This window comes from Haemaphysalis longicornis, unplaced genomic scaffold, assembly GCF_048455015.1.
Source record: "Haemaphysalis longicornis isolate Haplotype H1 unplaced genomic scaffold, Haemaphysalis longicornis Haplotype H1 scaffold_2, whole genome shotgun sequence".
Lineage (NCBI taxonomy): Eukaryota > Metazoa > Arthropoda > Arachnida > Ixodida > Ixodidae > Haemaphysalis > Haemaphysalis longicornis.
In genome coordinates, this window is record NW_027526295.1 from 97,442,353 (window position 1) to 97,463,738 (window position 21,386).

The window sequence follows — 21,386 nt, forward strand, 5'->3', positions numbered from 1 at the left end:
TTTGAAGGAGCGCTGAAAGAAAAGAGGGACTGGAAGAGGTTCACTGAACCTCTTGGTGAACCATCTTTGTTTTGTTTTCAGCAAGAAAGTGTTTCAGTAGTTTGAAAAAGAAAGAATGGGTATAAATATTTCAAATAACTGAGCAGGCTTGTGAAGAAATAAAAATATAAATGCATCGGTTGAGCTGCATTAGCTTGCATGTCCATAGATAAGCAGCATTATAAAGCAATACGATGAACTGTCCTAGACTTCCACACCCTAACAGATCACAATAATTTTGTTATTTTCAGTGTTAATCAAAAACTTCATCACTCCAGAAAACTAATTACACTCTGGTGTGTTACCACATTTCTACAAGTACGAATCCAAATCAAGCCAATCCTAGTGGATTTATTGGCGCGCAAAAAGCTGATCGCACGTTGACGATTTTGCCGCTTGCGCGCGAGTTATCAAATATCGAAGCCAAATAACGATGACCCGCCAGCGTAAAGGTGGCGCGGCTTCGTCTGAAAGTTCCCAGGAGCCTGTAAGACTTTTCGTGCTGCCAAGTAAGTCAGTTTGAATGTCATTTCGGATACTTCGTTAGCACGCAAATGTTTTCTTTTCTTGCTTGGTGTGTTTAGCAAAAGTTTAACCTGTTTTGTTATTTTAAGATCATGCTGTAAGCTCCAAGCCGACCGTTTATTTCTAAACTGACTCGTTAAACACACCAAATTGAGCGCATTGTGTAGCTTTTACAGCCGCACTGTATCCAGCCCATCGCCGCTATCTACCATGACCTACCTTTCTGCTTGCAGAGGAGTTCGCGACTGACGATGAGCACACGCATAGCATCGTCCCGTTGCCTCATCCAAAAACAGGTGCATTGCTTTACGGTTTTGATTCAAGCTCTTTTTCCTCGAGGATTTTTCTGTTCCTCGTAGTTTGACCGCTACGAACTTTTGTTTCAGTGCTTTTACGAGGAGAGAAACTGAAGCAGAAGTTGTGTTTTTGATTCAGTTGTTGCAAGGGTGGCTTCTATAATCTAATGGAGATATCAGGGGATTGACTGGTTGAAGTGCTCAGCTAATCTGTGGCCTTTTCTCAGCGGAAAAAGGAAAAAGAGCCTACTTCCGCGTTCTGTTAACGCTACCTGTATTGCATATTTCCGTGTTGGCTACATAGCTAACAACACAGGTGGCAGTGTAACAAAGCTGGCAGCGATCACTTGGTGTCTCCATCGTAAAAACATGACACTGCCTACCCACGTCTTTCGCAGGGGCATCGTCGCTGTTTCTCAAAGCTGACGCAGGCGCATACCTGGAATTGGTTAAGCTCAAGGAAAAACATGGATCCTGGACTGTGGATGATTTTGTGGAGCCAGGTAATTGCGAGCATTATTCACATTTTCACATCATTCATAACAAGTTTCACATCATTGCGAAGTTTTGCTAGTTTATTTTTTCTAATTGTGTGCAAATAATGAAAAATTAGGCATAGTAGGGCTGTCTTTGCGGACTTAATTCCCACACATTGTTGCACGCAACATGATGAAGGTACCATTTAGAGCATGCTTGGCACTAACACGTCATTTTTTTAGTTGTCTTAAAAAAAGGTGTAACCCTTCAGTGGGACCTTACAAGGTGGGTTTGTTGTTATTCCATCGTAATTTAAACTAAGCCCACGCTTTTTGATCGAGTGGAGTATATTTGACCAGGGGCTTGGTATATACTATTTTCACTTAGCATGAATAGCACTGTTGTTGTTCACAAGGAATTTAAGTAATGGAGTGCTTCATTATTGCTGCTCTACAGTCAGTCTTTCTCGTTTATTTGAAGTTTAATGTCTTCCACACAATGCTTTTCATGACGCCGTGTCTGTTACTATCGTTTATCGTGTCACGCTCGACGTTTTGTTGTTGTTATTTGCTTTCAAATGGTCGTTAAACAGAGTACTCTAGAATAATACTTAAGTTACCAGTAGCAGTGTTAACATGTGCATGTACACACAGAATCGTTTCCTCGAAGTGAGTCTGGAACAGTTTGAAAGTGAATCCTAGCCCATTGAAAAGCTTGCGTGCTCCCAACATTGCCTTACGTTTTTTCTGATGTTCGTCAAACCCTCGACTTCACATATAGCCAGAACTCTTATAAGGGTGGCCTGATTTCTTCTAAGGTCATATATAGCATGTCTGAAAGGTGTTGTTGCAAAATTCAAAGAATAAGTGGACGAGGCGGAAGTGAAACACTGTTTACAACGCCAGTGTCGGTTGCGCGCTAAAGCAGCAACAAGAATTAGCAACATAATGATGCGGCACGTTGTATTGTGTTTTTGTTAGTTCCAGGTGTTCGTTGTAGTGTTGGTGCATTGCTGAATGTGTATCTCTAATAAGAAATGTGTGCTTAGCTGCTATTATGAATTGGGAATTCTTGTCTCCCCTATGTGTGCAGATGGATCGCTGTATGTTGGCACTGCAATGGATCCCCTCTACTTTGCGGCAGCTCTTCTTCATAAGGTACCGGTGCTGCAGAGTGTGTCCTTACACAGCTCGTGGTTCAATTTCATGCGGTTCAATTCATCGTGGTTCAATTCCACAATAGTTGTACCTACCGAATACAAATCCTAGACTGCATGTTTACAGCACCTTCAATTTGCGCCCTGTGTTTTGCAACGTGGGAAAGACACGTTTTTGTTGATCAGTTCAAAGCAGGTGCAGCCATTGTCGCTAACGAGGTAGGAGCTTGCTAAGTTGCGGAGGACAACGCAATCTACCTCCAAATTATCATTGAGCCAGTGTTCTGTGTCTCTTTAACTCTATCCTTTCTATTATGCATAGGACACTGATCACTTCGTACCAGTTGTTTTTGGTCCTCTGCAAAATTATGGTCGCAGCTGTAAATACGGGATGCAGTTTTTTTTTCAAGAGTGTGCTTACCAGCATGCCAGAGCACACTTAAGTTTGCGGCGGGTCTCTCCAAAGCTTTAAGTGGGTTCAAGTAGGTTTTCCAGGCACACCACAACAACTGCTGCTGTGCTTGAATTGTCACAACGTATGGCCATATTTCTGTAAAGGTTTGTAGCCATGTTTGTAGTCATCTTGGTTTGTAGTCTTTTGTAGGTTTGTAGTCATTTTGTAGGTTTGTAGTCATTTTGTAGCCTTGGCATCAGTTCCTTTTCAGGACCCCCCACCCCCGTTATTTAATGAGGGAAAGCCATAATTGATCTTTTAGCGGGAAGTAGTGATGTTGGATCACAAACACTGCTGAAAGTATTGTAAAAGGTCATGGTGTTTGGAGAGTAAGTTTATAATTTACAACTTTTTTTTCTTCAGAAAGTGTGCATTGTTCAGCTGAAGGATGACAGTGTCAGCCATGTTTTTGGTTAGCTCGTTTTAATTTTTTAATGCAAAAGCATTATGCTCTTCGTGAGGCGAAAAACCTGACATGAGCAGTGGATGACACCAAGTTTCTCGTGCCTTCAATTAAAAATAAAAATAAACTGCTCTCGAGACCGAATTGAGCTCGTGTAATCGCAGTGGCATGCACGTGTAATAACCTACCCTGCACATAAGCTACACGGAACATGGCTTTTGAGGTACACTTTAGTTTGCTTTCGTGCTTTTAGTGCAAAAGCATTGTGGCTTGCCCTGGCAGTACCTTATTGCGTGTGTGTCATTCTATAAAGACACCATAATACAGTATCGTAGCTTCCCAGTATAGTATACACTGGTCACGTACCTGGTCAAGGAAATTGGTGAGTGATGTCGACGGCTTCTTTCAGAAGCTCGTGTCCCATTCACCCATTACCATTTGACAGCAATCGCAACATAGCCACCCACAATCCAGGGATGCTCTTTGCGAGGGATTGGACTGTAAAGATGGTGGCTGTCGTCAGATGCTCACGTTCAGTTAACCAATTTCGATTGCCGTGATGCTTTTGCATTCAAACCATGTAAGCAGACTTAATTGCCCCTGAGTAATTTGTTTTTTTCTTCGGCAGCCACACGTCTTTTGAAATGCATTGGACTCCAACTGAGCACTTGTACTTGAGTGCTATACCAGCCTTTATTAGTGACTGACTTGGTTTGATCTTTGCACCACGCCGTGTAAGACTTCTGCCGGTGCAACGCCAAGTGCGTACTTTGGCACCAAGCCTTGGGTGACTCGCGAAAGAATTTCGTAGCACTGTGTTTGGATTTCTGTGTGTTTTAACACTTAAAAAGTTCTTTGTTGAGGCATTGCAAGGTGTTACAGGTGTCCCAGCACTGTACACTGCACTGCCCTAGCTGGCAAAGGCATCGTTGCAGTGACTAGCTTCGCAACGAAAAGAAGTACCGTATTTTTGAGTGTACTATACCCGCACCAATAATGCAAAAATTTCAGTGGCAAAACGGGTGCGGATACTGCGCGTGGTTTTTCCTTTGGTGCAGTTTCACGGCAACGCGCATTGTGCCGTGAAGCTCCTACGCAGTAAAACTAACCAAGCCTTCCACGGCAGCAATTGCTCAAAACATACAAAGGCAAGGGAGAAAAGAAAAAACAAGTGCAACTGCACTGTAACAACTGAATTTTGTTAGTGAATTGTGACTTTTGCTTTGCAGTCACTGTATTCTAGCTGCTAAATATACGCTGTTTCTGTCTACGTGGTATGTGATGTGTTGCTTGAGCAGTAGCTGTGGTGCAGCCTTTCCTGAATCAAATGTGCGGCCAATTCTCGAGGATTTTTCTTTTCTTTTTTTTCCCCGGCAGACTGAAAGTGGGGGTGCGGATTACGTGCAGGGGCAGGCTATATGTGCGAAAATACGGTATTTTATCTAGTTTGTAAAAATGACAGGTGGTATTGCGGCTGAATTCATATAATCAAGATGTGTGAATTGCAACTTGTCTTGCATGCTTGCTCAGATTTGGAAAATGAATTTTCATAAACCAATCAATTTCTGATTAGATACTTTTTGAGTTACTTTGATACTGCAGTTAATTTTACGCGAAATAGTGCTTGGTATAACAGTGGGACTTTTAAAAGCAAGAAAAGCTTTAAATTTCAATACCAGTTTTACTCTTTTTTTTACCTCAATTTTAACAGATGCCGCAAGTTTTAAATTTGCCTTTCGCAACCACCAATTTCTTTTGTTTGCTGTCATTTTGTTTTGGCAGAGAGGTACAATGGAACACAAAGACAGAATTTCTTGTCTAAAACAAGCGCCTTCATGCACATTTTTCTCCCGTTTTTGCACAATCTCGGATTCATTTGGCCTGAATTGGCACGTATGTTTAGCCAGCTACAGTGTTTTAATTCAGTTGCAAATTGAATTGAATTTGTTTCGCGGCAGGGTGACAAGTTCCGGCCACTCGAGGACTTCATTGAGGACAACTCTTATCCTGAGCTAGTCACTGCTATCCGATTCTGCAGCGGCCGATTGGAGCACATAGCTGACATCAAAGGTGTGTATAAGTATATCAGTCCCTGTATGTAGATTTATCAGTATATGAGTGCCTATACAAGTTTAGCATGTGCTTATCGGGGTTTATTTTTCTCTGCAAATTTTGCCTTTATTTACACCCATTTGTTTTTGTGCCTTTTTAATTTTATCGCATTTTTTGCATCTTTGTGGCTTGAAAAACGGCACTGATGTTTTCATTTTTAGGAATACAGCCTTTACTAAAAAAAATTCACGCAAAAGTAGTTCAATTCACCGTTCGCGCATTTCGAAAACTTGTTCGATACAGAGAGTATGTGGACATATAAACAAATATTCACTCATAACAGCTGCTCTTGAGAAAAGTGAGCATATTCAGTAGTGTGGTTATTGAAAAAAACATGCTTGAACTTGCTTACACAGGGTATAAAACTTCAGGGTATTTTTCTTGGAAGGGAGAAGGAAGGGGCATTTTTGATGATGCTGAAGATCTTAGCTGGGCACAGTGTTTAGCTCTATGGAGAAGAGGAGCTTGCCTGCACATTTCGCTCGCTCGCCTACTTAGTTTGTGAAAAAAAAAAAAAGAAAGAGTTCATTGAAATGAGCACACAATAAAACAATGATGTGAGATGATAATAATGGTAACAAGAATTAGTTTGTGCATGCAGTAATTTAAGTAATATCCTACCCCTTTTCTTTTGCAGATAAATAGGCATAATTCTTGTCCCTTGGTCGGTTTGTTAGAGGCATGTTCCCTGGGTGTAGGCTCGACTTGCATGCAGTCAGCTCAAAGACATGCTTGCCAGACCCCTACCGGTCGGGAAAACCAGTATTCTGGGGCAGTTCAGCAAGTCTGGGAAAATGAAAGATCGCATTTTCCAATTCACACGACTCAAGCTCACGCCAACCGGCAGGGCTAGTTACCCGGCTGGGCTGCGGGCTTCCCCCAAACTGCGAACAGAGGCAACGCATCCCTCTAGCCATCCGACAATACATCAAAGTCGCACCCATTCCTAGGAATATGCACCCCATCTATAACAAGGCACGCTGAGAAGCCAAGATACAAGCCCTTAGAAAACGCTTCCCCAACTCTCCCTGTACTCGTTACACGGATGCCTCTTCGTACCACCAACAACCTGCTCATGCCGTATGTGTCACCGATGCCAACAGTGCAGAACTGACAGCCGCTACAGTTCCCACGACGTCTATTGAGGCAGCAGGAGAACTTGCCGTCGGTCTAGCCGCCACCACTGAAAGTGACTACCTCACTGTAATGACAGACTGACAAGCTGCCTGCCGCAACTTCCTTATAGTTAGCATAACACCCGCGGCCCCAAAAATTCTGCAAAGTGTGCGCCATCACCCGGAAATGCACATGATCTGGACCCCCGGACACGAGTACTTTGAGGGAAGCGAGGCGACACACGGCTGCCCGCGTTCATGCCCACTGGGCTGTTTCTAAAGAAGGCGAAATCACGCAGCCCCTTCGCTTTTCCAGGCCTGCTACTCTTACTTCATACAGAGACATCCTCACCCATTACCGCTACGAACGACGACGCTTCCCGCCACCACATCCCCATTTATCCAGAGCAGAGGCGTCTGCCTTTCGTCGACTTCAGACAAGTTCCTATACTCAGCCCACTGTCCTCCATGCCATGTACCCCACCCTCTACTACTCTACGTGTAACTTCTGTCCCCAACCTGGCACCCTGTGCCACATGGTATGGGAGTGTCAGAAAACCCCATCCCTTACCCCCAATTCTCACCCAACGTACGAGCAGTGGGTGGGTCAGCTGGCCAGCTCCGACCTCTCAGTCCAGCGTAGCCTGGTGGAGAGCGCTGGGGCAACCAGCGTTGACCAGGGCTTCCCGGACTAGAGGAGGCCCCTTCCGGGCAGGTGCCCAACCATCAGTGCCTGAAGCTCATCTACATAAATTTTATTCACTCACTCGGGTAATTTTCGCCTTTTTCGGTCCTAGACAGTGAAAATAAAAGTGTTGCTTGAAGTAAGCTCGAAACTTAGGCTTACACGCAAACCTGGCTGATGAGACTACGCGATTATGCTTAGTGCTGGGACGTACATTTTGTACTCGTGCATTGCTACCAGGGAGAGGTGATTTGTTTATGTAAGAGTTTTATGACCTCTGATCAGTGCAAATAACACATGCAGAGTTAAGTAGGTGCAGGCCTGCAACCCTTTTGCCAATTAGCTGTTACAGATAAAGAATCCAGGAGCTACTAGAGGGGGGATTGCGGAGTGGCACAAAAAATACTTTTTTAGATGCGACGCTCAGAGCATCTCTTGTCGGCGGCCCTGTCCTTCCTGCGTGCGTCCGTTGTCCGCAGCCACTCTCCCCCTCTCCTCCCGATAGCGAACACTCTCGCGAGGGGCATTGGATTGGATTGGATTGGATTAAAGTGGATTGTGTTGGATTGTGTTGCGTCATAGCCGCGGCAGACGCACTGGCGCCGGCGCGTGCCCAGGTGAGAGCGTGTGCTGCCCAGCGCGCTCTCACTACGCCGGTGGGCGGCGCTGCGCGCGGTGCTGCGCATGTGCAGTACTCTTTCTCTCCGCGGTCTCCTGTCCTTTGGGCGCGCTGCGCATATAACCGGTGTGCCGCTCTCTGGTGGCCTTTCGGTCGACGGTTACTCTCCGCTTGCGCTTGAACCCCCCTCAGTGTCGCATCACACCAGGGTTCCCGCGAGGGGAGGTGGGCGTAATTTTTTTCCTCTCAGTTTTCTTTTTTCTTTCCAGTTTGTGTGCTTGAACAGCGTTTGAAATTGCGAACGAAAGCAGTTCAGGTGACTGTGTGTGTGTGTGTCTGTAGCTGGCGTACAAGAATTTGGTGAGCAGCAAAACATCACACATGCTCTGACGAACGTGGAGCTCCACTGATTTAAAAAAAATTGGCCGCGTATCTGCTCCTTTCGTTGCAAATGTCGTCAAAAGACGATAGTCTTTGTAGACATTTGCCGAGGAAATCCCCCCTTTGCTTTCCCACTCACCTCTCATGCTCTTCCTGTACCGTCGCGCTCATCCCAAGGTAAACACACTAAAGGTTTGCGCAAGGCGATTTGAATTTACCATGTTCCACTGCTACAGGCGGGGTTCCTCGATGCCAGCGCTGCAGTACGGCGGAGATGTGCGTGAATGGAGGCGGCCGACTAGAAGGTTTATAGAGCCGCGTCGCCGTGCTCCACGTGCGTTCCAAGCAGAACGTGTAACCTAGCTAGTGGAACCTTTCATTGCTATTGGCGCGTGATTTTTCATATGCCGCCAGGAGGCGGCAGTTTTGTGCAGTAGATGTAGAATATCATTAGCAATCGAAAAACCAAGCATCCATGAATTTTTTAATAAAGGAACACTGTAAATATCCCTTGTGTACTAATTTCCTGTCTTATATTTGCGTAATGGCTTGTTCTTAATCAACAAAGTTGACAAGTATGAACATATAAACCGGGCTTAGACGTTTACATGTGGCTGTGAGTAAATAAGACTATTGCGCAATATCAATTTTACTTTGGCCGGGTGGCTGAATCGAGTCACAGACAGACAGACATACAGACAGGCCAGAATTTCTGGGTTTAAGTAGCCCAAGAAAGACTATCGCCTTTAAAATTGGCATCATGAATTTTTTCCACAGACATTGTGGATGAGTGCTCACAATGGGCAGGTTACCTGGAATTGTTGTCAACTGAATTCATTTAATGAAGTACTAAACGGATGATTTTAACGGCTTTGTAATGTCGAGTTCGAAGTGTATTTCACTCCTGCTGTTGTGTGCCGTGAGCTTTTGTTAAACCAAGCCATAACGCAACTGATACAAGTGCCCACTAATGCCCACTAAAACATTCAAATGCGGAACTTGCGTGAGAGATTTTTTATCCTTCACAGTTCCACTTATTTTTGGACTTCTTGGTTCGAAATTGTGAGGGCACTCATATGCTCTCACAATTCTCGGTTTTAACAAAATAGTGATTATTTTGTTAAAACCGAGAACTTCGTTTTATCGAGAAAGCATTGAGCTTACAAAAAAACTGCTACGGAAGTCAAATTTGTTTAGTAATTCAGAGGTATTCGTAAAATAAGTTTTCATGATATTAAGGTTCAGCAGTAGCTGATAACATATTGAACCGTGGAAAGTACAACCATCGGTCACTAAGGGAGACATGAATTTTGTGCGTCGTCTTTCTAATTAGCAATGAGCTGACTGCCCCCCCTCCTAGATGCCATTCCGGGAATCAGACACGCGCTGTACGTGGATGATATTACCATCTGGGCCACCAGCGGCTCTGATGGAGAAATACAAGATGCGTTACAGGAAGCAGCGAATGCCACCCAACAGTATGCAAGGACAGGGGGACTAACCAGCAGCCCACAAAAATCAGAACTGCTCATGGTCAGAAAAGGCCGCCGGAAAATCAACCCACCGCCCGACATTATGGTCACTGTCGAGGGCGAGCCAGTTAACAGAGTAGGCAGGCTACGGTTGCTAGGGCTGCATGTGCAAACGAACGCGAAGGCCACATACACCTTGGGACTACTAAAAAAACAAATAAATCAAATAATCCACATGATCCGAAGGATAACCAACCGCCGCCACGGCCTTAAAGAAGCGCACGTACTACGCATCGTGCAGGCTCTGATCATAAGCCGCATAACCTATCGTGTACCTTACCACCGACTTACCCAGGTAGAGACTAAGCAGCTGGACACCCTAATGTGCACCACCGTAAAGGCGGCGACACGCATCCCTGTCGATGCCTCAACGAACCTGTTTTATTACGATTGGGCTTACATAATACCACGATGGAATTAATCGAAGCACAAAAAATCAGTCAATTAGAAAGATTGAAACGCACCCCTACAGGGAGACACGTCCTCCGACAACTAGGGTACTCGACGTCTGAACTTGCCCTTCGCAAGCGCAAACCAATACCTCCGGAAGTTAGAGCGAGAATAACAGTATCACCCATACCCAGAAAAATGCATCCAGAACATCATGCCGGCAGGCGTGCCACGCGGGCTAAGGCCTTGCACCGCATATACGGCAGTAACCCCGATACCCTCTATACGGATGCAGCAGACTATCCAGCCATAAATGCCAAGGTGGCAGCGGTAGCGACTGGAGGGGTGAGACGGTAACGTCAGCCACCATACGCTCCGGGAACAGCATGGAAGTGGAAGAGTGTGCAATAGCACTCGCTATCAGCACTCGCCGTTCAGGGAACCCAATAAGTATCATACCCGACCCACAAGAGGCATGCCAAAATTATGCGCAAGGACGTATCACCCCGACCGCCTATCACATCCTGCAGCGAAACCAACAGATTCTACCAGTCCGTCTAATCTGGACACCTGGGCATGCGTGTTTCCCTGGCAATGAATGCGTTCGTGCGGTAGCCCAAAGCCTCACCCTCCGGGCGCCAGCGGAAGACCAACCCAAACCAGACAAGACAGAAAGTATCCCACTCACATACACACATATACTACAACACTACAGACTCTCCCGTAGGACACTTCCTCCGCCACATGCGCAACTCACCCGTGAGGAAGCCGCTGCATGGCGCCAGCTACGAACTAACACATTTCCTAGCCTCTCGCTTTGGCTCACATTCTACCCTACCATGTACCCAGACAGATGCCCATCCTGCGGAGGACACCCGAACCTGTGCCACTCCACATGGGAATTCACCAAACCCCCGACCCAATTGCCTATACCCAACCCCTCCCCCTCCGGATGGGAAGGCGCTTTTTTCCAGCTCAGCCTTGGATGTCCAGCTTGGACTGATCGACCGGGCAAGACGGATTGGAGCAGCAAATGGGGCCCTGGACTAAGGGCACCACCCTCTGAGAGCTAAATAGTCTGACTTTATAATAAAGTTTTCTACTTTACTACTACTTCTAATTAATGCTACTACCATTTCCAATACTGCAAACTGTCTTGGGCTGTTGCTGGGTGAGAATACAGAACACAAGTTCACGTAAAGAACGCTTTCAAATTTACTTCAAATGAGTCAGTGGTGTTGTTAATTGAATACACACAATTTCAAGTTGTTCCACTGAACAGTTGACTTGACAACGAAAGAGTGCCTAAATGCAGCAACTCTGGGCACATAAGATGTGACAGTATAAGTGAAGAAGTGAAAAAACTTTATTAGACGAGAGGCCTTGGGGCCCTGGGGGGAGAAAGGATGAGGGGAAAAGGGGAAGGTCACAACTCGCACAATGTACACAGTTGCAGTATTGGCGTCCTAATCACAAAATGAACCCATTAAAGTCAGTCAGGGGCACTAAAATGCACAGCTCGCACTTAAATGTGCAGTTCATATTGTAGACAATGCGGTTCACACTGAAAACAGTGCCCGCTGCAGTCAGTTCACATTGTAGGTAGAACGGGGAAGTCTAACAGGCCGTTACACTAATTTGTAGTCTGCTTTCAAGGGCGTACTCGGTGATTGCTTCTAGTGTGGTGGGATCGTCGCGGACCCGTCTAACATGTTCCCGTTCAGTCGCAGGGGTGATAAGTGTGAGTGGTGATTAATCACCTCCTGAGGCCTAGTTGCACTTGGGAGCATAGTCCAGCATCATCTATATTTACACCACTTTTTCGCGCTAACTAACCATGCTGTGCTGTCTCGCAGAGCTGGGCGGGGACGAACGGGTGTACCGGTTCAACGAGTCCAAGTGCCTGAGCTGGCTGACCAAGCGAACGAAGGCCGTGGCAGCTGCGCTCGAGTCTGCAGACATCCAGGTTGGGGCCGCGTGTGTTAGTGCAGCCCTCGTCCGGAGCAAACGCGACAGCCGACCCACAAACGGTGAGACCCGCGTTTATTAATTCAGAAGCATTAGTTAGCTTAGTAAGTGAGAAAACCGGTTTTCCCGGCACACTAAGTGTGACAGCTCAAAGAATAAAAAAATTAGGCAATTTAGTTGAAAAGTTGGGTTAATTTGGGTCTGGGTGGGATTTGAACAGGGGACCTCCGATACAGAAGACTACAGGTTTTCTTGCTCAATTTATTCCCATAAAGAAAAGCCCGCTAAGCTGTGTGCACTTTGCGCATAATGAATCAAGAAACACCATGTTTCACCACACCACATGCAACAAAGCCTGCAAAGCTGTGCCTAATTTTGCACAACCCACTCCTGCAGAACTTTCTGACAGCTTGACTAATTTGGTTGGCGACGGGATGAAATTGGTTCGCATTTGGTTTAAATTTGCTGGCACCTGGAATAAATTGGCGTTTGAATTAAATTACATGGCGCTTGGGTAAAATTGGCTGGCACCTGGATTAAATTGGATGGCGATTGGATTAAATTGAGCAGGAAAACCTGTAAGAGACATCTCCAATGCTGCCACAGCTTGGCGTTTCTAGCTGAATAAATACACATGCCCAGGGAATGTGTTGTGGCTTTTGACTTGGAATTGGTGTTGGAGACATCAACTGAGGTCCACATGAGTAGTTTGAGCCTGCTAATTGTAAAAGCAGCAATTAAGCGAGTTGCAGAGTGCGTCTCGGCTGTATGTCCTCAGTGTTTGGAGATGCAAATGTGTGTATGTGCGACGTCATAGTAACCATGAAAAGAAAAAGATGCAAAACGAAAGAAATCGTGATAGTAATGACACGTTCAGTCATTGGACACTCGTGCTTTTGCTATCACTGTGCTGAGGTGTCTGTGTAATCTTTTGCTGCTGTGTAAAACCCTCCAGCACAGTGGAGAGGGCAGCTTCTCCTATATGTATGTGAATCTAGTTTGATTCAGAACCGAAAGCAGACGGTTGAGTGAGCACAAACTTCCAGGCCCCATTCCTACTTGCCCTGCCAATACTTTTCATGGAAGTGTAACACAGAGACACCTGTGACTACATTATTTGCAGGGGCATGAAAATACTGCACACATTGTGTACAAATTTTAACCCCTTAGCTTCTAATGTAGAAAGAAGCTTGAACGAAATGACTGCCTTTGCACGTATTGTTCCAATGGTACCTGGTTCCATTTTAGAAGCTGTTGGTTTATAGTTTCCAGAGTGAAACTGAGTTTTTTTTTTTTCATCCTACTAGTGTCATTTCCCTACCAGCAAATTTACACACAACAAAGTATTTCGCCCGTGGAACTTGATCCAACCATATCTGCTTGAGCTTAGAGCACAGCTCTATGCCGTCTTAAGTTGCCATTACGGTTTTTACATTTTTATTCTCCCACACACTTTGCAGAGGATTACATGACAGCAGCGCACTCCATTGTTGCGGATTACGTGCCCCCAGCATTGGGCTCTGCGCTGAAGTCGTCACTTGGGTACGTGTCCTGCACTTCATGTAATGGGGATGAACGGTGCAATGTTGCAAACTGCCTTCTTTGTGTTGGCGTCATGCTGGTGCTGTGCAGCAAACGTGTGCTGTTAACTTTTGCAGTCTGGATAAGAAGCCGGCAAATGACAAGGTGAAAAAAGCTGAAAATAAAGAAGATGCGGCGCCGAGCTCTCCACCGCACTCTCCGCCAGCCAAGGTACGGACATTGTATTGTGTCTGCTCTCTTGCGTTGCTCCTGCATTCATTTTCTGCATTTTCTAAATGTGAAGGCGTTTGCGGAGCCAGCTGACCTCTGTTAGTGCCACCTAACCTGTTATCCGTGTGTCCATATCTACATCTAAGATAACAATCTGGTAAGAGAGAAGTTGGGGAAAGGGCAGAAAAAGCTCCAATTTGTGACAGACCGTCAAGTGCAATGAACCAGAAATATTTTCACGTAAACGCCATCATGCAATGGTGCCCATACTAAAGTAGACTGAGTTGTGCTGACAGAAAAGAAAGGCAAGTCATGGCAAGTCATATAGAGGTGCAGGTCATGCACAGAGGCACTGTCATATTATAAAATTGTTATCATTACACTTTGTTACAGGCTCAATTCATTTTTTCTTTTTCCCAATCGAAAAGGTGTGCTGCTGTCATTCACAGGTTTATTTTGTTTCTGCGGTGCTGATTGAATGCTAACCCTTAATTGAAAAAATTGTCGAACACGAAGTCAGCCTGTCTTTTGAATGAGCTGTGCAGGTAATGATCATTAGGCAGATAGCTTTTGCCGTTTGCTTTGTATTCTTATGCCTTACGACTTTTTTGTTCTCTTTATGGGCTCTAAGCGTTAAATGTTGTAGGAGTTTAGCAAGTTAAGCAAAAAATGTGAAGAAAAAAATAAGCTAATAGCAAGCAAGATAGTCTGTCGTGGAAGAACCGGCATCTTAGAATATTGTCTCGTGCATTATTTTTGGTGGAGTGTTTGACATTGGGACTAACCTGGTAGCCACGGATCTTCTCTTTGCAGAAAAAAAAGGGCGAGAAAGTTGAACCGCTGGAGGACTATACCCAGGGTACACCCAAAAATGGCCCCACCAAGGTATCGACTTTCACTTACCAATATTTAAAAATACAAGATCTGGAAGTTCTGTATATGGATGTTTTAACGCAAACAATTGGCCAAGGCCTTTAGCCATAGTAACTTAACCACTTCTTAAGCCACAAAAGTGTAGGTATTCTCCACAACTCAAATAAAGCTCATCGACAGAGGTGCATATCTACAGAGGTATATTGGACAATTTTTTATAAAACAACTGCAGTTGAACCTCGTTATAAGAGGCATAGATGTAAGAGACAATCAAGTATAAGAGACACCATTCACACACATGGATGGCTTCCCTATCTTTCTGATTAGGTTGACCTCTTTTATACCAGACATCGGATGTAGAAAATAGTTGGTTATAAAAAACAAGTTATCCTTGAATTTTGGTCAACAATCTCGCTTGTAACAGACATTTCAACTTTAGATGCCGTGCCACCAGTTACTAACTGCAATTGTGCCCGTTGTGGAATCAAAGGGGACGACGGATGCCTGTAGTAGCTATTAATTATAACTTCTGCGAACGTGCGGTGGTTTAGTCAGCTATGAAACTATGACGAGAAGCCTTGCCAATGGAAATGCAACGTAAAGAAGTAGTTAAAGCTTACCGCCAAGCGTACGAGTGCAACCATGTATGTGGGCTTCTGTGCAAGCCAAGAATACCAAGAGTGCGCCATGGGCTCTCGTAATCGCGTAGCTCGCATTAAGGAAGCATCGCAGATGTCGAAACGTGCAAGCCTGATGTGTTTTGGTATCAAGATTTTTGCGGGAGCCAGATTACAGATTGCTTTGAACTGATTTTTAGCTCTACTGTTACAACGAATATCGGGTATAACAAACTATATTACTGTCCCAATACTACTTCGCTATAACGAGTTTCGACCGCATATTGAAGAACGCGGGGCGCTGATTGCATAGCCAGTGCAAGTTTCTTGCAACCAGCTTTCTCTTTTATGTTTTTAGCCAGCAACCAAGCTGAGCGTGAGCCAGAAGAAACTCCAGAAGGTGGACAAGACGGGCATGAAGAGCATCTCAAGCTTCTTTGCCAAGAGGTGATGGGGACGGGCATGCTATGCCACTCCCCGCCCCCAAAACGTGGCCTTGTGTAGGCCCAGGCACGGTCCACGTGTTGTGCAGAAGTGTTGCCAAACGCACTTTACTCACCCCTCCTTCTCCTTCCTCCCAGCTGAAAAGGCACTCTAAGGCGACTTGCAGAAGTGCTCGCCTTAGAAGTTGATAGTTGTTGGTGAGTGGGGGCTTTTATGAAAGCTGTGAAATGAACCAAGCGCTACTTGTGAAAATGAGGCGGGGGGGGGGGACGTAATTTTTGACGTCGTTTTCAACGTTAGCATTTATGGACCGAGTGCCTGCGGTTTCTCGTGTCCTGTGTCCATCTATAAGTGCACACTTCTTTGCGATAGCTCCTTCTGTACAATAGTCCATCAGCTGATGAAGTGCAGAAGGTTAGGGATGGAAAACGGCTTAGATTATTCTTTTTTTTTTTTTGCATTTTGGCTGCATTTAGCGAAACCTTTCCAAAGATTTAAATTTTGGGGTTTTGCACGCCGAAGCTACACCTGGGCTCTGAGACGTGCCGTAGTAAAAGGCTCTGCATTAATTTTGACCACCTGGGGATCTTTAATGTGAGCTGTAATCTCAGCATTCGGGCATTTGTGTTCTTCCCCTCCATCAGAAAAACAACCGCCACAGCTGTAATCGAACCCACATCTTTGGGAGCAAGACCTCTTTTCCCAACATGACCTGCTCTCCATATAGTAGGAATATGCTTAGCTCCAAGAAAAAATCTCTGTATTTCTGTGCATGGCACAGTTTTCGTCATCATCATCATCATCTGTTGTGCATTTCTGCGAGAGCTGCTAGCTTGTGCTGATCAAGTTGCCTCCCACTTCTAGAATTTTTTTCTCCTGTTTATGGCGCCAAAATTAGATTTATTTACATAGTAGAACCTTGTTGATACGTTTTTAACAAAAACGCAGGGGAGAAACGTACCATCTGGGAAAACGTATGATAATGTACGCAATAGAACGCTCCCAGGGGAAACGTATGCAGTAAAAAAAAGCAATCAGAAGGCAAACATGAGCATTTACGTTTTTTTTCACTTTTACACGTTTGTCACCGTCTGCTGTCGCGTGCTGCAGCCCTTCGAGAGCAAGAGCTCCGTTTCTAAACATTGCAGACTTTTGTCCGCACTGGGATTGTCCTTTGCGCGAAAGTAACTCCGCATCCTTTCTAAGCCAGCCATGGCCCGAGCATATGTGGCCACCGCAGGTGCCACCTCTTCCTCCCAATCATCGTCGCCACCATCTTGATTGTGAACCCCTTTTGGCCCCTAATTTAAAATTACGTTCAATTTGAGCTTGTATGTCAGGCGATATTTTGGCAGTATCTCTCAAATGACCTGCTTCTGTGGTTTGTGCAACTCTTTTGTAACAAATAAAGCGTTTGCAAGCGAAAATTGACCGGACAGTCTGCTCAATTTCTCTTGCCGCCGCTCGACAGAAATCCACTCCCTCCAGTAACCGAGGTTGAAGTTGGATTCGCAAAAACTAAAAACAGCAAAAAAAAGTGTAGCACACTGCATGTAGCCATTAAACACCACTGTACACCTCATCTCAACATCTTGTTGCAGTCACAAAACACATGACTACAGGCATCTTTTCTAAATGCTGCAGTTCACTGTCGGAGTTAAAATGCATTGTGTTCGACGTAGGCTAGTGTACAACAGGGGTGGAACAGCTGTGCCATTTGTGCCATTGAGCGCCAAACTTGTTTACCTGCGCCGAACCGCCCCTATTGCGCCAAAATCGCTTATCAGCGCCGCCCTGCGCCACAGAGCTTGAATTGAGCCGCGGGATACGACCGCCATGCTGCCTTGTGCCTGAAAACTTGGCAGCTGAAAAAAATTTTTTGTGGTTTCTGTTTCATCAAGAATATATGAGCGGCTATGAAAATTGGCTTTCGCTTAGCTGTAAGGGCACAGGCACTACATGCCTTCTCCGCCTTCACTTTGAATTTGTGTCGCTTTTTCCGGTTTTTTGTCGGTGCGGGCCGCTGCACCACAATCAATTGAAAATGACCAAAAGTGAGTGAAATGCTTTTGTGTTGCGTTGAAAACACATACAAAACAAAATAGCATTCGCATGAAAGATTTTAAGTTAGTGGAGGTGGACTTGAATTTATTCAACCATTTTTGACGAGCATAGCTGCATGCATAGAACATCACCCAGGCAGCACAGGACTGTTCGGCCTCAACCAAGCCGGTGTACTTTGGCCGGTGATTTTCTGACTGGCCTTTTTCCGGTAGCCATGTTCGGTTTGTGTCCAAATGTGGGCCTTTTGGCTGTATACGGCTGTACTCCCATGGCTGTCCAACAGCCCGTGTTTGTCGGCCAGTCGACCGCTGCTTACGTTCATACGGCCAGATTCCAGCCGTAGGGCTCCGGCCATTCCAAAGCCACCCGTGTATGGCCGAAGCACGGCAACCGGAGGACAGCCGAGATGCGGTTGTCGGACTCCAGCCGAACTAAAGCTGCCGGAAATACGGCCGTGCATTGGAGTTCAGCCACAGTATGTTAACTGTACTGAGGCCAGTCACTGCATGACGCGCAAGCAGATGACTCAGTTGCGCTGTGCAGCAGCACAAAACCAGCATTTTGGGTCCAGTGCAGCCACGTCAAAGTGAGCCCGCGCGCAACCACCAGCCGTCCAGCTTTTAGCGCAGCCTTGCTTAATTATCAGCGTCAGTCGACTCCAAAATTCATTTATTAAACAGTGCTTACAAATGGTCGTTCCTTTAATTGCTATGCTTTTTTTACTGTCAAATACAGAAAATATTCAGTTCTTTGTAGAGCTGGAATAAATGTATTGTCCATGTCCTGATACCTTCTGTGGGGCGGCTTAGCTGCAATAAACGGGGAAAGGGGGTGGGTAGGCTGTTGAATTTCACAAAGATGAAAGGGCCGCTTTTAGCCAATTTCATTTCGGACAATCTTCCTGAGCACTTTCATGCTCTGACTAAATCAACTATTTTTACAACAGTTGCTTGACCAGTTTTGTTGTATATAAAACCGAAGCGAATGCCTTTACGAAGCATTTTGGTACTCCACAAAAACTGAGGAGCATTCAATATAATTTCCATCACACCAACAGTATGTCCCATATTTGTCCATTTTTCTTGCAAAGAAATTTTCTACTCGATCAACTTTTCTTATGATCTTTCACAGGGCTGATCCTAGGAGAGATCGAACAAGTGCTTTCATTATAAATCTTTTTTTATGTTGTTTTCATGAGTTACGTGCACACCACTCAATAGCCCAAAAGACTTAATTTTCCTCTAATGTCGTACTACGGTAAAAAATTCTAGACGCGTTGCGAATGCCGCCTTGCTTCAAGTGGCTGCAGTTGTATCCCTCTGTGTTCACGCAAGGAAAGGCGTAAGACGAGTTTCGTAATATGTTTAAGATCAATAACATAGCAATGGTAGTATTCATACAGCAAAACTTGCATACTGCAACGAATAGAACAATGATTATTTCATTGGTCAAATTTGAATGCGTAAGGTTCTCAACCCGTCTGAGGTGAACTTGCGGCTCCACAAGGTTTTTATTTATTTATTTATTTGATACCTGGTTGCCTTTACTACAGCAGGGAGATACATAGCACTAAGCACGAAATATTAGACCAAACAAAATATTTCCACAAAGCGTGGTGAACATAAACAGTTGGTACAATCATACGCAGAAGATAATTACACTCTCGCATTGATCTAAGAAAATGAATCGCACGAGACGTCACCTTTAAAGTAAAGTTAATAATTTGCTTTAGGCTAGCGGTCCCACTTTGGGATAAGTAGAATGGTGCTTGGATACACTTCTCCCCTTCTATTTCCAGTTTTCGAATGATATTACGAAAAAATTTCAACCTGAGGTTTCGTCTCTGATCTTTCCCATCTTACCATTCAGGTTTACTTTTACTTTCCCTCATGCTAAGTTGCCATTGCCAATTACCTAATACGAATCGCACTGCCCTATTCTGCATGTTTTCGAGCGTATCAACCAGCTCTTTGGTGTAGGGATCCCAGAAAACACATGCGTACTCCTACATTGAGTGCACATGAGTAAAATATGGTTCTTTTGAGGTAGGTGGAGGTTCGCTGAAATTTTATCTGAGAAAGCCAAAAACACGTGCAGCCGTAACTTTTGTGTTGTGAACGTGCCTATTTAACCTCTCATTAAATAAACTCCTAGTTATTTATATTCCCCGGCCGTTCTTAAAGCAGTGTAATTTATGGTATACGTATTCAATTGGAATGAAGGTTTTTTTGTAAAGGTGACGTTAACACACTTTTAACATTCAATGACTTTTTTGAATCAGCACACCAGGATGTTATTAAATTAAATCATGCTGCAGTTATTCGGAATCACGTTCATTTGCTATAGTCCTGTATACTACACAGTCATTCGCGAACATTTTGAACAAAGATTTGCAGCCAATAGTAATAACATTTATATATAACAGAAACAAAAGAGGGCCCACAACTGACCATTGGGGAATTCATGAGGTCATGGGAACATATCCGGACGAACTACCATTGAGAACGACCGACTGCTGTCTTATACTTGGCTATCCATGCAATAACCCATTCGTTCAGTTGATAGCCCGGAATGTACTAACAAAAAGTTGATAGGGAACACCTCCAAATGCTTTTTTTTGCAGTACAATAAAATACAGTCAAATACTTTAAGCTTATCTATTGCTAGAGCCAAATCGTACGTGAACTAAACAAGCTGCATTGAGCAAGAAAAACCCGATGAAATCCGTGTTTGCTAGGATGCTGGCGAATATTCTTAAACAAATGAGCCATTTTTGAAGTGTAGCTAAGCTCACCTTCAAACACCGCAACTAAATTAACATCCAGGCTTCGTCATTCACAAGGCTCTGTTGTTTGCAAATTTAAAATAACACGTGTTTCTAAATAGACAGTCATAAAATCCCATGAAGCAGGGCACGAAGTTGAGCCTACCAATGCACGAGCTTAGACTCCTACGTTTATCACCAACAAAATAGTGCAACATTGTTTTTCGCAGTATTATTGTAAGAAGAATAGCCTCAAACTTGTGCATTTGTGCGCCCTTGCCTTTCTTTGGTGGGGTGTCCTTGACATGGCGCCGGTTAAGCTCCTGCGTGGCGGCCGCTTGCTCTACACCCTTTAACACCACTTATTTTGGTGAACCACCGCCACCTGGGGTCAAACATCTCTGCCGGGTCGATGTCTCCAATGGTCTCAATTTCTTGAGGGGGCGAATAGCCTCGAGCTGATGCGTCGACGAAGTCGGCGAGCGAGGCGTGTAGCGGCTATTACTGGCGAGGGTTAGCTCACCCGTCACTGTGGCTTAGTCTTCTTGTGGCAATAGCATTCCGATGACCTAAAAGGTTCCCTGGTAATGTCCAGTGAGTCCTTGCACCTTTCCCGTTCACCCAGAACACTCATTACTGTTTAACAAACGAAGTTTGTTCATTTAAAACGTAGAAACACCGAACGGATAAAAAACGCGTCTGCGTCATTCGGCTCCCTAA

The 21,386-nt window shown here is 44.9% G+C and overlaps 1 protein-coding gene across 1 annotated transcript; it reads left to right on the top strand.

Annotated features, from left to right (window-relative positions):
• Window positions 1-335: 335 nt before the first annotated feature.
• On the top strand, window positions 336-17,265 carry LOC144169044 (ribonuclease H2 subunit B-like). Its single transcript, XM_077698040.1, has 10 exons — window positions 336-548; window positions 798-860; window positions 1,259-1,363; window positions 2,430-2,494; window positions 5,309-5,420; window positions 12,041-12,214; window positions 13,613-13,694; window positions 13,811-13,904; window positions 14,718-14,789; window positions 15,753-17,265. Exons 1-10 carry the CDS (start codon window positions 473-475, stop codon window positions 15,843-15,845), a joined length of 936 nt encoding a protein of 311 aa, XP_077554166.1. The 5' UTR covers window positions 336-472; the 3' UTR covers window positions 15,846-17,265.
• Window positions 17,266-21,386: the final 4,121 nt, after the last annotated feature.